At 38.2% G+C, this 13,433-nt stretch overlaps 1 protein-coding gene across 1 annotated transcript in view; it reads left to right on the top strand.

The window, feature by feature from the left end:
• PRKDC (protein kinase, DNA-activated, catalytic subunit) overlaps nucleotides 1-13,433 on the top strand; it is a 122,949-nt gene that overhangs the window by 6,239 nt on the left and 103,277 nt on the right. Inside the window, exons 5-18 of the mRNA XM_063130705.1 lie at nucleotides 213-321; nucleotides 490-602; nucleotides 2,542-2,641; nucleotides 4,465-4,520; nucleotides 4,622-4,652; nucleotides 4,944-5,101; nucleotides 6,185-6,331; nucleotides 6,561-6,725; nucleotides 6,881-7,049; nucleotides 8,711-8,760; nucleotides 10,147-10,284; nucleotides 11,349-11,501; nucleotides 12,102-12,217; nucleotides 12,562-12,721. Coding sequence (XP_062986775.1) covers nucleotides 213-321; nucleotides 490-602; nucleotides 2,542-2,641; nucleotides 4,465-4,520; nucleotides 4,622-4,652; nucleotides 4,944-5,101; nucleotides 6,185-6,331; nucleotides 6,561-6,725; nucleotides 6,881-7,049; nucleotides 8,711-8,760; nucleotides 10,147-10,284; nucleotides 11,349-11,501; nucleotides 12,102-12,217; nucleotides 12,562-12,721 — 1,665 coding nt within the window. The remainder of the gene's footprint in view (nucleotides 1-212; nucleotides 322-489; nucleotides 603-2,541; nucleotides 2,642-4,464; nucleotides 4,521-4,621; nucleotides 4,653-4,943; nucleotides 5,102-6,184; nucleotides 6,332-6,560; nucleotides 6,726-6,880; nucleotides 7,050-8,710; nucleotides 8,761-10,146; nucleotides 10,285-11,348; nucleotides 11,502-12,101; nucleotides 12,218-12,561; nucleotides 12,722-13,433) is intronic.

Raw genomic sequence — 13,433 nt, 5'->3', positions numbered from 1 at the left:
AATGGCTATTTACTTTATCACCCCTAACTTGTAGAAGAAGAATACATAAAATCCACATAGAAATGTATCATTAATTTAATCTGTAGGACTCCTTTATGAAGTTGATATTTATCAAACTAGCAAGGAAATAAGGCATTTTGTTTAATGATCTTTTTGTGTTATTTTTGCCTTGGTATTGTGCTGATATTTGATTATCTTTAACATCATTCTAGCTGCTTCAGAACTTACGGTCTTCTTATGTAATGGAAGACCTGAAAGTTGGAGAAATCTTTAACAAATTTTATGGTGAACTTGCTATGAAAAGTAAAGTGCCTGATACAGGTAAAGTATAATTTTTCTATGAGCCCTAATAAGAACTTGGGGATCTGTAATATTACTTGTGTTACAGGTTAAATCCTTTGCTGTTCGGGGGGTGGGTGGGAGAAGTGGTATAACTGGTATCAAATAAAATGTAATCATTTGCTTTAGATGCTAAATATTTTATTTTAGTGTTGGAAAGGATTTATGAGCTCCTGGGAGTCTTGGGAGAAGTCCAACCTAGTGATATGCTTGAGAACTCTGAGAAACTATTCCGAGCTTATCTGGGAGAACTCAAAACACAGGTAAAGAAAGGCCTTTTTATGGGACCAGCAACATTTTTCTTGTGTATGTCTTAATTTGGTTTGGAAAACAAAGATAATTGGTTATTTTATTTCATAAAACAACAAGCTGTCATGAAGATTAAAACATATTATAGCGTAGTCCCTTAATGGTTTAATAATCATGATATAATCATAATGTATCTACACATTCCAAAATTATACTGTGCAGCTTATTAGGGGGACTGGAGAAGTGGGAATGTTAGTGCTAGCTGGATTACTGTGGAGGACAAAGAGGAACTGGCTCAGTTCAGACAACGTGTTCCTCAACAGTGATTTTAGAACTCCACAGTAGAGTTTTTACACCACCGTTGAGAAACATGTTGTCTGGTGTTAAAACTCCATGCAACAGTGGAGTTTTTCTTTTGAAAACACTCCACGCAGAATATTAACACTATGCAGAGGAGAGTTCCAGCACAACGTTTGTGTTGCATGTTGTATGGCAGGCTCCATGGAGTTTTCCATTGACTTGACTTTTCCCACTGGCTACAGAGTTCCCTGGCAAGAACGGCGAAAGGAGGGAGTGCCACTCTAGGAGAGCCGATGGGATTGGGTTTTTTTGGCGGGTGGGGGGGTTGCAGCAATGCCCGATGGGATACCATCAGGAAGACTGGGGGAGGAGAATGGGCAGAGGAACTGTCAATCAAACGTCATGATAGATTTTACTCAACTCCATGGTAGCCCACAGTCATACAACCGTGGAGTTCGAACATGTGTGGGAGTACCTCCTAAAAACTCAACTGTTCAGTGGAGTTTTCCCACTGCACAGAGAACCGTGTTGCAAAAGTCAATTAAAAAAATTCTACTGCCAAACAGAATATTTAGTATTTTCATTATAGTTACTTGATTGCTGCATTTAACTGCTTCTCTATTAGCATTGAATTCTTACATATGTAATCCCATAATCAAATGTTTTGGTATTCTGTACATTTCTTTTCTTTTAAAAAAAACAGCTGTTCTATTTGTTTACCTATCAGAATAGTGTGTTTCTCTGTTTCTGCTATATAAAATAGCTTATCCAGTTATTCCCTAACTTTAATTTTAGTTATTGAATACACACCGCTTTTAAATTCATAATGGAATTCTGGTCCTGTGTAATTTATAATGGGTACAATGAGTCATAAGTTAATTGTGACTTCCATTGAATACAATAGAAAATGGAATAGAAATTAATCATGGCTTTCACGGAGTTTGATTGATTGCACTTATACATAGTAAAAATTTGCTAGATTGGGCCCACTTTTTAAAAGAAGCCCAGTAAGACGATTAAATGATTCTCTGGTAGTCCATATATCCTACAATACATTGGGAATATAGGTGTCCCAGGGGTGATAGGATTGTTTAGATCTCTCTCTCTCTGAGGGAAGAAAGAGAAATCTATTCTTGGAGGAGATCTGATCTTGGATCCCTACTACTTGCCCCCACAGAACTACTGCTGCTGGTCCCTCTCTGACACAGGAACTCTGACGCTGGAGAGCAGGGAAAGGATGTGTGTTGGGGTGTGACAGTGCACGTGCCGGGAGAAGCTGTAGGTCTGGGGGATCCACAGCTCTCTTGTCCTCCAGACATGTCCATAAACTAGATGGAAATGAGCTGGAGTAGCTTGATTCAGCTTTGCCATTGGTTTCAGTGGGAGGAAATCAATAAAAAGAAGTGAAACCCTCAGTCTGGGAAGGAAGAAAACAGCAAGTACACTGCTCCTCCTTTACTTCTGCCCTGCCAGAGTGAGCCTGGCAGGGCGTTAGATATCTCAGAGGCGCTGACATCAGAACTCTCAGAGATCAAGGATGGGATTGCCCTGCCTGATTCATTGTGGAAATTGTGTCTTGAAATGTATGTTGATATCTCAGGATACCAGTCTGCTTTAATATTTTACTTGAGCATAATATTTCCTTGTTTTTAGATGACCTCTTCAACAAGAGAGCCTAAGTTTCCATTAGTAGCTGGGTGTCTGAAAGGACTGACTGCACTTATGTATAACTTTACTAAATCCATGGATGAAGGTGTAGTATTTCTCTTACTGAAGAATCCTAATGACTATAAGAGTAGGACATTTCCCCCCTCAAACTTCATGAAATTGCCTCTCATTCTAAAATTGCTAGACTTTGGATCCCTGTCTCCAGACTCAGTAGCCTTGTTGTGTATAATTGCTCAGATTTTACATACACCCCTGCCCCTGTGCCATTTTGTTAGCCAAAAACAGGGCTGGGCAATTTTGGGGACTCTGGGGGGGTCATTTTCTCTCCCCCCCCCCAGAACCCTCTAGGGGCCAGAGTCCTGCTGCAGCTGCCATGAACTGCTGAATAGTGGCACGATTATAAAAACAGTTGGTGGGTTGCTGCTGAATTTTGGCAGCAGACTTCAAGAGTGCCCTTTTTAGGCCAGCAAAATTTGGTGGCTAACTGCTGATGGTTTTGCTGCTGCCACAGCAGCAAATTCAGCAATGGCTGGCACAGCCGAGGCTGAATTTAAGGCCGTAGGGGCTATGATCTATGTAGCCCGTAGGCTGTGCATTATCCTCCCCTGGCCTAAATAATAGAGCTTACAACTGTCATGGATTATTATCTTGCTCTTCCAATTTAGCAGTCCTAGAGTAATGGTTACCCAAAATGTTTAGGCCTAACATCAATAGGTTTTGGAAAGAGTTTGCACGTTCTTTCCTCACTTTGCTCCATATTATCTTATTGAAGCCTGTCCACCAATCTGAGAAACAGTGATATAGCTAATGGAATGGATCCAGCCCCCTTTCTTGAGGAAGTATATGTTTATACATACATTTGCCCTAGAGATGCTTGTCCAGTCTTTCCTGGAAATCACCAAAGGAGATTTTATAGCTACCTTGGCTTGGATAGTTTGTTTCAATAGCAATTTTTTCATAACCCCTAACCTTAATCTACCTCCTTACACGTTTATTCTTTTACTATTTGTGGTATTTCCAGTGATCGTATGCACAGTTGTTTCCCCCTTCACTCAGATACTTTTAGATAATGAAAAAACTGTCCACATATTGATCCTGTCATCCCCAATTTTAATTATTTGGTTCTTTCAACCTGTCTAAGTAGGATTTGCCCTCTAGTGGCTTTATCTTGCTTGTAGTTTTTCTTCTGAACCCTTTACAATTTCTTTAAAAACTGGGATATGCAGGAGTGAACACAGTGTTCCTAAAATAACCTATATTTACATCACATATGGTTCTGATAACTTTCCTGGGTCTTGAGTTGCATCCACATATGAGACTACTTCTGCATCCTTCCCCATATTAATTCTGTAGAGAAGGGTGGACGGACAGTTTAATCTTAATAGAATGGGGCTGCTTTGCTCCGCCTTTTTGTGGATACACAGTGCAGGCTTTTACATGTTTACTCAGAAGTAGATTGCATTGAGTTCAATGGGGCTTACTCATCGGTACATGTTTATAGGATTGAACTCAGTGGAATATGATGATAATAATACAATATATTTATTTATTTGTTACCCACCTCTCCCTCTGGATCGAGACTGGGTACAACACAAATGCAGACACCATAAAATACATACAATTGATTAAAGCATTTAAAACAAATACATTATTAAAAGCAGCACATTATTAAAAGGCATCTTAAAATTCAGCTGGGTAGGCCTGCCGGAAGAGATCAGTCTTTCTTAAATTTTGGAAGACTGTTAAGTTAACGAATCTCTCCCGGCAGGCCATGATCTGCTCAGTAGATATATGGAGGATCAGTTTGGTTTGCTCAGTTAAGATCACTATTTTTGAATCAACTTTTGTATTTAAATTCAACCTACCACATCATCATTATCTTTAAATGTTTGGGTGCTTTGTCTACAGATCCCCAAGCTTCAAAAGAGATCTTTGATTTTGCAGTGAAGGCAATAAGTCCACAGGTATGCTGGATGCCTCCCCCCTTTCAAAACAATAATTATTTAGCTATGTTAAGTAGAGCCGAAGAGCAAGTCTTTTTATATTGAATCTTTTGACATTGCAGATTGACTTAAAGCGATACGCTGTGCCTCTTGGTAAGAAATTCTTATTTCATATCAATAACTCTGTGCAGCAGTATGCCTTTGTGACAGTTCACTTCTTCTCTAAGGGAAAAGCATAGCACATGCTACAAGAGGAAAAATATAAATTTAAAAATAACCAAAATAAAGGCAGGAAAATTTGTAATTTCAGTTTTCTGTTAGATTAAGTAATTCTATACATTTATGGCTACTGTAATAATTCAAGAAAGGTATTTCAATGTAAAAGTATTCAGTTGTCTAGGTGGAACAAATTGTTGGATTAAAATTAAAACTTTTGCTTTGCAGCTGGTTTACATTTGTTTAGCAAGCATGCTGTTCAATTTAGTACTTGCCTACTGGATAACTATATCTTACTATTTGAAGTAATGTCCAAATGGTGTGGCCACCAGAATGTAGAACTGAGGAAAGCTGGCCATTCAGCCTTGGATGAATTTCTTAAGCAGGTACAGTACATACAGCCTATAATCCAGGACTTTGTGAGTTGTTAAATTCCCAAACATTAAACAGTGCAGATAAATAAGAAGCCTCTGCATAACTTAGTTTTTTCCCCTTCCCTCACTTAGCTATCCAATCAGTAAACCATGTTGGAATATTTTTCTCTCCCATGTCTTTCTCTCACCATCTTCTCTCCCATGTATGTGTTTTTACCTCTTCACTCCACTGGTTTGGGTTTTCTCTTGTGTGTGGTTCTCAGCACAATTTCCTCCTTAATAGAAGCACTATTGGAGGGAAGATTTTATTCCTACGAACATAATATAAGAAGTTTAATGGGTGTATTGTTGATTTTAACTACTTACGGAACAGTCTTACTGGTGAGGACAGGAAGATCTGAAGGTGAAAGAACCGCCTTATCCAAAGCCCTGCCAGGTCAGAAGGGAGGGAGGAGCAGCATTTGTGGAGGTTTTCTTCATTCATTCATTCGTTTGTTTGTTTGTTTGCTTTCCTTCATTCTTTCTATTTCATTGTAACTATTGGAAGGGAAATAATGTACGCCAGCTGGCGCAAAGTTCTCCCATGTTAGGGGTGTGACTGGGGACTAGGAGTGCTTTGGATCCTGTGAATTGAAAGTTTCTTCACGATGTGCCTCCTGATCTGCCTCCTTTTTGTCCCTACCGAAAACCGAGCCGCAAGGGACTTGGAGGTTTCTGTGGGGACTGGGTGGAAAGACAGTCTGAGGTTGGATCTCCCCCTCCACAAGCAAACCTTTCTCTCTGCCTTCAGAGGGGAAGATCTGATCCTATGGTCTCTGGGATGCCCTCCCAGCACCTATAGGATTGCAGATTTATTTAACGTTTTGTTACAATAGCGTCAGAATTAATGGGACCACACTTTCTTTGCTCCTTGCATTATAACGCTAAAGGGTTAATCATTTCTGTATGTTCATGACATTATTTTGTTATTTTTATGTCAGGTTGGTTTGGGGAGGCTGCTAATAGTTTCTGTGTTAACTTAAGGGATTACCTTAAAGACATTTTATATATTTGATAGTAAAATATAAAATGTCCAATTTTATGTATAATTGTTAGGTATCTACAATGGTAGCAAAGGATGTAGAAATGCATAAGAACAAACTGCAGTTCTTCATGGAACAGTTTTATGGTATCATCAGAAAGATGGATGCCAACAACAAGGAATTGTCCATTGCTATTCGTGGATATGGGCTTTTTGCTGCGGTATGTGCTTTACTTCATGGCATAATAGCATGTTGGGGTTGAATGTTAGGACCAGGACACTTATTTGTCAGACACTTTTTGTGCAGAAGTTCTAGCTACATCGTCATGCATGAGATTTTGCTGACTCTGCCCATGGTGGTTTAGATTGTGCCCTTTATGTAATAACCCAGATACTTAACTTAAATCAGTTTAATTGTAATATTTGTATTTTTTTCTCTCTCACTTGAAGCCATGTAAAGCAATCAATTCGAAGGACGTTGACTTCATGTACGTTGAGCTCCTTCAGCGCTGTAAGCAAATGTATCTCACTGAGGCAGAAACAATAGATGACCATGTATATCAGCTTCCAAGTTTCCTTCAGTCTATCGCTAGTGTTATATTCCATTTAGATACTGTAAGTGAGCCGTTTAAACTTTATTTGCAATTTAGGAGGGATATGAATATTAGTGTTGTTGATTTTACCAATTGAAAAGCTTGAGTTTTAAAATTATTTTTTGTAAACATGCAGCTGCTATCTCTTAATAGGCCATTCTTTTCGTCTTCTTTTAGATTCCTGAAGTGTACACTCCAGTTCTTGAACGTCTGATTGTAGTGCAAATAGATAGTTTCCCGCAATACAGTGTAAAAATGCAGTCTGCATGTTGTAAATCCATTGTAAAGGTTTTCTTAGCCCTGGCAGGAAAAGGTCCTGTGCTGTGGAGTTTTATGAGTACTGTGGGTGAGTTTTTATTTATCTAGAAATATATTTCCTCCTTTATTGCAGTACTAGTTCATGTTTGACAAGTTGTATTCATTAAGGGCAATGTTAGGCTTCGGAGTGTCATTATAATCCCTGAATATTTGGCTTGGGGAATTGTTGGTATGCTGATTGCCTTATTCAGTTTATTTTCTTAGGCAGCCTTCCCTAAACATGGAACCCTCCAGATATGTTGGTCTACAATTGTCACCATCCCCAGCTAGCATGGCTACCTGTCCCTTATGTCTCCTGTATGGGAGATACTGCACTGTTGCGTTGGTGGGAATATGACCAATACAATTAGCCAAGACAGAGTTCTCACATAGATCAGGGGTGGAAGAGACATTTGCAGCAATTACACTTCGTAACACGGTTGCTCCTTCCCTTGCTTACATATGTGGGGTGCTCTTAATTCTTTCCTCAGTCGTAGGAGCAGGCGGCGTTGCTTTTGAGTATTCGTGCCTAGAGTTTTAAGGCAAAGTATCTGTAGGGTGCAAACACTTTTCTTTCCAGAAACGCACTCTTTCTATGTGAGGCCAGGCTGTTTGTGCCAAGGCTTATTTTCTGTGGTTTCCGTCACCCAAGTTCTCCATTGTGTGCTCTAAGAGTGCATGACATGAGGCTCAAGTGATATAGCCACATGCTGCACATCGCAGCCTTGGCTTTGGTTAGGTGCAGAGTTAACACCAACTCTAATAGTTCATTGTGGCAACATGGATGAGAAGAGGGGCAATGGGACAGTGAGTTTTGGGGAGGGTTTTTTCTCTCCATTGAGTTCAGTGGGTAACTTACATACATCTGCTCTATAATTGTGGTATTATCAAAATGTGCTATTGACAGGACAGAAAAATACAATTGAAGGCATTTATGATTTAGCATCAGTCTGCTCTTCCTCTGACCTGCCCTTATCTCTGGCCTATTTGGGACCTTATTCTGGTGGATTGCATCAGTAGTACAGACACACTGACCTACTTCCAGTGGTAGAGGTGTATTTCATGTTCTGCCCACAAAGTGGGGTGTCTGCCATACCATATAGCCCCAGCCAGTGTTACATGAGGATTTCCCATCTTTTATTGCATCCAGTTTAAACTATTTTTTACCTGCCTAGTTTTGAATGTTCTGGCTCCTTTTCTCTCTAATTTTGTGCGATTACCTCTGTCTGTGTATTCTTGCAGTCTTTCCCCATCCAATATTTGTTATGCCTCTTCCCTTCCTCTTTCAAAAAACTATTTGTTCATTTTCTCTTACCTCTCCTTTTTAAATTTCTATTTTTCTTATTCATTTAAAGTGTCTATAAAATAACTATGCTCTCTAACATAGTTTAATTCCTATGCAATCTGCATGTGAATATGCTTGAAATTTAATTTGGTAAGGGATATTATTTTGTTCTCCATTGCTCAGTACAAATGTAGCTGATTAACAATAATTTCATTATTTCAGTTCCACCTGTATTTATGTGTTCCAATTTGCTTTGTTGTCAAAGTTACATTTCAAAATTTGACACATATTTAGGTCTTGGTGCAACCTACTACCTAATATAGTAGGCTGAAGATGGTAATGACAAGAGTTGCTGATTATGGGCTTTAGTTTTGTGTCCACTTGATTGATGTATTTTTAAAGTGTTGAAATATCCTTATTTTCAGTGCATCAGGGTTTAATCAGAGTCTGTTCGAAGCCTATTGTCTTTCCAAGGGTAAGTTTTGTTTAATTTGTTTTATGTTTATGTATAATTGGAAAAGTTTTGTTGCTTCTTGTTCGGCCAAGGTGTTGTACCCTAATTTATTTATTTTTTAAACCATGGGCCACAGCTTCATAAATTGCAAGGTTTTTTTCACACTTGTATGAACCACCTTCCATAAAACTGAACTAATTTTGACATGACTTGCCACACCATTTGCATACAAGGAGTATAATATCAACCCTATAGTTACCTGGACATATTTAGCAAGGAACAACAATGTAATATTGTAAGAACAGTTCCCCACCCTGCAGTTGTCCAGAGTCTATGTTTCTTGTAAGTGAACAACTGCAGCAGTCTAGGTGGTAACTTGACAGCCTGGATGATCTTAACGTCTAAAGAGTTTGTTAGCTTATCTGGAATGTGCTGAAGCTTTCAAACCACTGCAAGGTCAGGATTTCTGCTTCCTCTTCCATGTTGTACTTGAGTTGCACATTGAATCCTGTTCCTGTTGACCTTTCTCTGCAGGTAGTTTGCCCAGCATCTGCAGAAACTGAGTGTCAACTTGCTGAGTTTTTCCTGAAGTGTGATCTCAGTAAAGTAATTTTTCAACTGGGCTTCCACCAGTAGCTCTGTGACTTTAGCTAGCAAGTAGTGCTTTAATATCCACCCTGGGCTTGGTTTAGTCATGATGAGATAGTTTAGACTTTCCTAAATCCCTCTCTAGAAAGCTTCCTTAAATCTCAGATCCGTCTCTAGAAAGCTGAGCTACATTCCAAACACCCCAAATACAAAGATTTAACTAATTCATAGATAGCTTATTGCTCCCCAGCCCTTCCCAGGGCTCTTTTATATTATCCTCCGTGGATTGCAGGCAATAACATTCCTTCTTCCCCTTGGTGGCCAATACTTAGATTTCCTTCCCTTGTAGGCTTATTTATCTTTATTTGAAGTATCAGAGCGGGTATAATGGGAGATGACACTTTAATTGTGTGATTCATACTAGAATTGTATAAAACTTAGCTTGGGAAGCAACACTTAAGCAAAACCCATTAGTTAAACACTTATATCATACTTTAGAACGAAAGTGATTTTTTCTTCTGCATAGATTGACCAGTATCTTGAAATATTTTGCCTTCTGTTGTATGACCAAAGCAGATGAGTTGGCTAGAAAGACATTAATGTACTTAAAGATGCTTCTGTCTGTGCATCATAGACTTTTCTGTTTGGGAGAAAATACTCTAAATATGTCTTGGCGAAGCGGTCCTGTATGCTCCATCACTCATCCTTCTGAAATTAGGGAGCCATGTTTAAGTTTCTGCTGCCGTACTCATCTAGGGTTGATAGTTGCTAGCTGTATAATTTCATGTATATTAACTTGAATATTGTGATACCTTCCAGGAATATACTGGGAAAGATGTTTCTAGGTCAGAAGAACCTCCTGCATCTGGAGAAGTTAGGACTGGGAAGTGGAAAGTACCTACCTATAAGGATTACCTGGATCTTTTTAGAAGTTTACTGAGCTGTGACACAACAATGGTAAAATCTCCAATGTTGGGGACGTGCCATTATTCAGTGATTAACTTTTTCTTCTTCTTGAAGAACACTAGAACTGCTTTTCATCTCCTCCGTAGCATGCACTCTCTTGTCATTCCCTGACCTTGTAAGAGGTTCTAGTTGTTAGCATTCTGCTCCTTCTTCGCTTTGGAATGTATAGTCTTCGCTTCAAATGTGCATGCTTCCAATTTTTATATCTCATTTGTATAAAGTGGATTGAAGACAAATGAGTTATTGCCTGTAGGTAGAATTGTTGACTTTCTATGAACTGTCAGGCAAAGTTTTTGCAAACCCAATTATGTGTTTTTCTATGGTGCGTGCTCTGTCTGAACCTGTCCGTTTGGTATTTGTTTATTTTGTTTGGTATTTGTTATTTCATCCTTTGCTTATATAATTTGCCTTCTAGACCTTTTAGGATTTTCTTCTGACTCTATTTCACTGTGTCAATCTTTCATTAAAATATTGCTAATACTATTTTCTTAGACTTGGTTCACACATAATGCCAATCTATGGTTTAATTAACTCATAGGTTGTTGCTTTACCCAGAGTTAACACATGTTTAGGCGTTTTCAACCACTCCATCCCTCAATCCCACATGCTTTTGTGGCACTGTAGTACTGGCATTTAGAGCGGTTGTGGGTTTTTTAACCACTCTTGCCCTCTGTCTCTGTAGCCTAGCAAAACAACCCACAGTTCTGGATTTGCACATAACAGCCCATGGTTTAAACAACCCACAGTTCACAACCAAACAACAAACCATGGGTTCTCTTTCTGGGTTGTTCATGGTTAATAACCAATAGTTAATCCATAGTTCTGGGTTCACACATAATAATAGGTCACAATTCAACAAACCACGGTTAATTAAGCTATGGTTTGTTGTTACATGAGAACCAGGTCAGAGTCTTTGACATGAGCCTTCTATTGTTAAACCTTAAATGGCATTATACTTTGCCCTCTAGCATTATATCTTTTGAGAAATTGTGCATAAATACAGTGTGCAATTTAGCCATACTATCTAAATTATTATTATTTTTCCTTCAATGAAGGACTCTCTGTTGGCAGATGAAACCTTTCTACTTGCAAATTCACCACTAAAATCTCTAAATCGTTTGTTGTATGATGAACTCATAAAGTCTATTCTAAAAATAATTGAAAAGTTGGACCTTACAGTTCAGAAACAGAACATTTATGAAGAAAAGGTAAGTGTTTAAAAATACTTTTTATTTTTCCTATCAGTAAGGTCTGTGAAAAAAGTTATGTTCATAGTAAAGTCATATTTAAAGTAACAATTCATTTAAAGTATTGGTAAAGTCATATTTAGAATAAAAATCTATAAAATTAACTGTCAATAAAAGACAACAAATAGGATGCTTTTGTAGTGCTGCTTTTCTGGAAGATACTCGGTCTTAGGTTGTAGAACAGTGATCAAGGATTTCTCTCAAAATACCTTCATTAAATAGGTATTCTTGCTTAGTTTTGTGCATCTGCTTTTTTAAGCATAGTTTTAAATATATAGATAGATATGGGTAGGATTAATATATGCAAAGTCCTTTGTAAATATTAATCCTAGCCATCTTGGTCACTAAGTCTTAGTGACTTGGTAACTAGGTATTGAGAATACAACATCTCTTAACAGATTACTTCAAGTAATTAAAATTGTATTTGCACAAATAGCAAGTAAGAACTTGCAAATTGTGCAGCGTGAATGGAACATACAGGGCAAGAAAGAAATATTTTAGATTTTCTATTTGGCTACTGCCAGCTAAAAGCTGTAAGTGATTATGATATTCTTTTCTCAGGATGGAAGTGAGGCTGACATCGATCTCACCATTCCTACTTCTGATCCAGCTGCAAACCTTCAGCCAACCAAGCCTAAAGACTTTACAGCCTTCATTAACCTAGTGGAATTTTGCAGGTATGGTATGTTCTATGTATATTAAGGAAATACAGAAGACAGGCATGTCTCGCGATTCTGCTTATTGTGCTGGCGCAATACCCTCCAATCTTACATAGGCATCCAAGCCTTTGGTCTGGAGATTGCATGACCCATACTACTTTTGCTAGTAGAATCATTCAGTGGTTGGAACAGTAGTTGGAACAGTCACAGTGGCCTCCTGGCTTGGAACAAGAAGCTTTGGGCTTGTAGCTTTATTGAAATAAATTTCAGCTGATTATTATTCAGATTAGGACAGCTTATTTGATCACCACCTTCCAGTGCAATGTAAGTTCTATTTGTTGCTGTTCCTTTTATCTTCACAGAGAAATACTCCCAGATAAGCATGTTGAATACTTTCAACCATGGATTTATTCGTTTGGTTATGAGCTAATTATACAGTCAACACGGTCACCTCTTATTAGTGGATTTTACAAGCTGCTGGCCATTGCCATGAAAATTGCTAAGAAAACAAAATACTTAGAGGTGAGAAATCTATTAAAGAGAGGAGAATTGTGTAATTTGTTCAAGGTAGTGCCTGTGCATGAATATAATTATGATTATTTAATAATAGTTAAGTGAAAATTGGATTTAAATAAAAGATTATAACTAGACTGAAATTAAGAGATTTGTTGGTGTTTTATAAGAGTTGCAGCTCATAAGAAAAATGGCACACGAAATTTGTAATTACTTAATAGTGTCATTTTGGTTTTGGAGTGATAGTATGGCAAGTTCTCTTTGTTCTTTTCCAGCAGTTTAGTTTGATTCCACCTTTCAGATCTCCTACATTCAAGGGGCAGCACAAATGTAGCACTGTCCATTCCGTAAAAGTATGTTGAAGGAACCAGACTATAGGATTGTACTATTTCTCCCTCCAGACCTTCTCCTCTCATGTGAATCCCCCTTACACTCCCACACTGGCCTTTCTTGTGTTTCATGATCATGCCTGCACCAACATTGATCATGGTTAATGCTGATTTTGATTCATTTCTAAACCGGATTTTAAATCGTTCAGAAATTTTGGATTAGAAGTGGACCATGATTAACATTAGTGCAGATGTAACAAGTAGCCATGCCTGCGTGAGGCATGTATCTCTCTTATGGTCCGTCACAACCTCTAAGCTGTTTTTTGTTTTTTGTTTTTGCAAACTTGAATATCACATGACAAATGTCAGTTGGATTTTACAGAATGTTAACA

Source organism: Elgaria multicarinata, chromosome 7 (genome assembly GCF_023053635.1).
Source record: "Elgaria multicarinata webbii isolate HBS135686 ecotype San Diego chromosome 7, rElgMul1.1.pri, whole genome shotgun sequence".
Lineage (NCBI taxonomy): Eukaryota > Metazoa > Chordata > Lepidosauria > Squamata > Anguidae > Elgaria > Elgaria multicarinata.
This window is presented reverse-complemented; position numbering and strand designations above follow the sequence as displayed.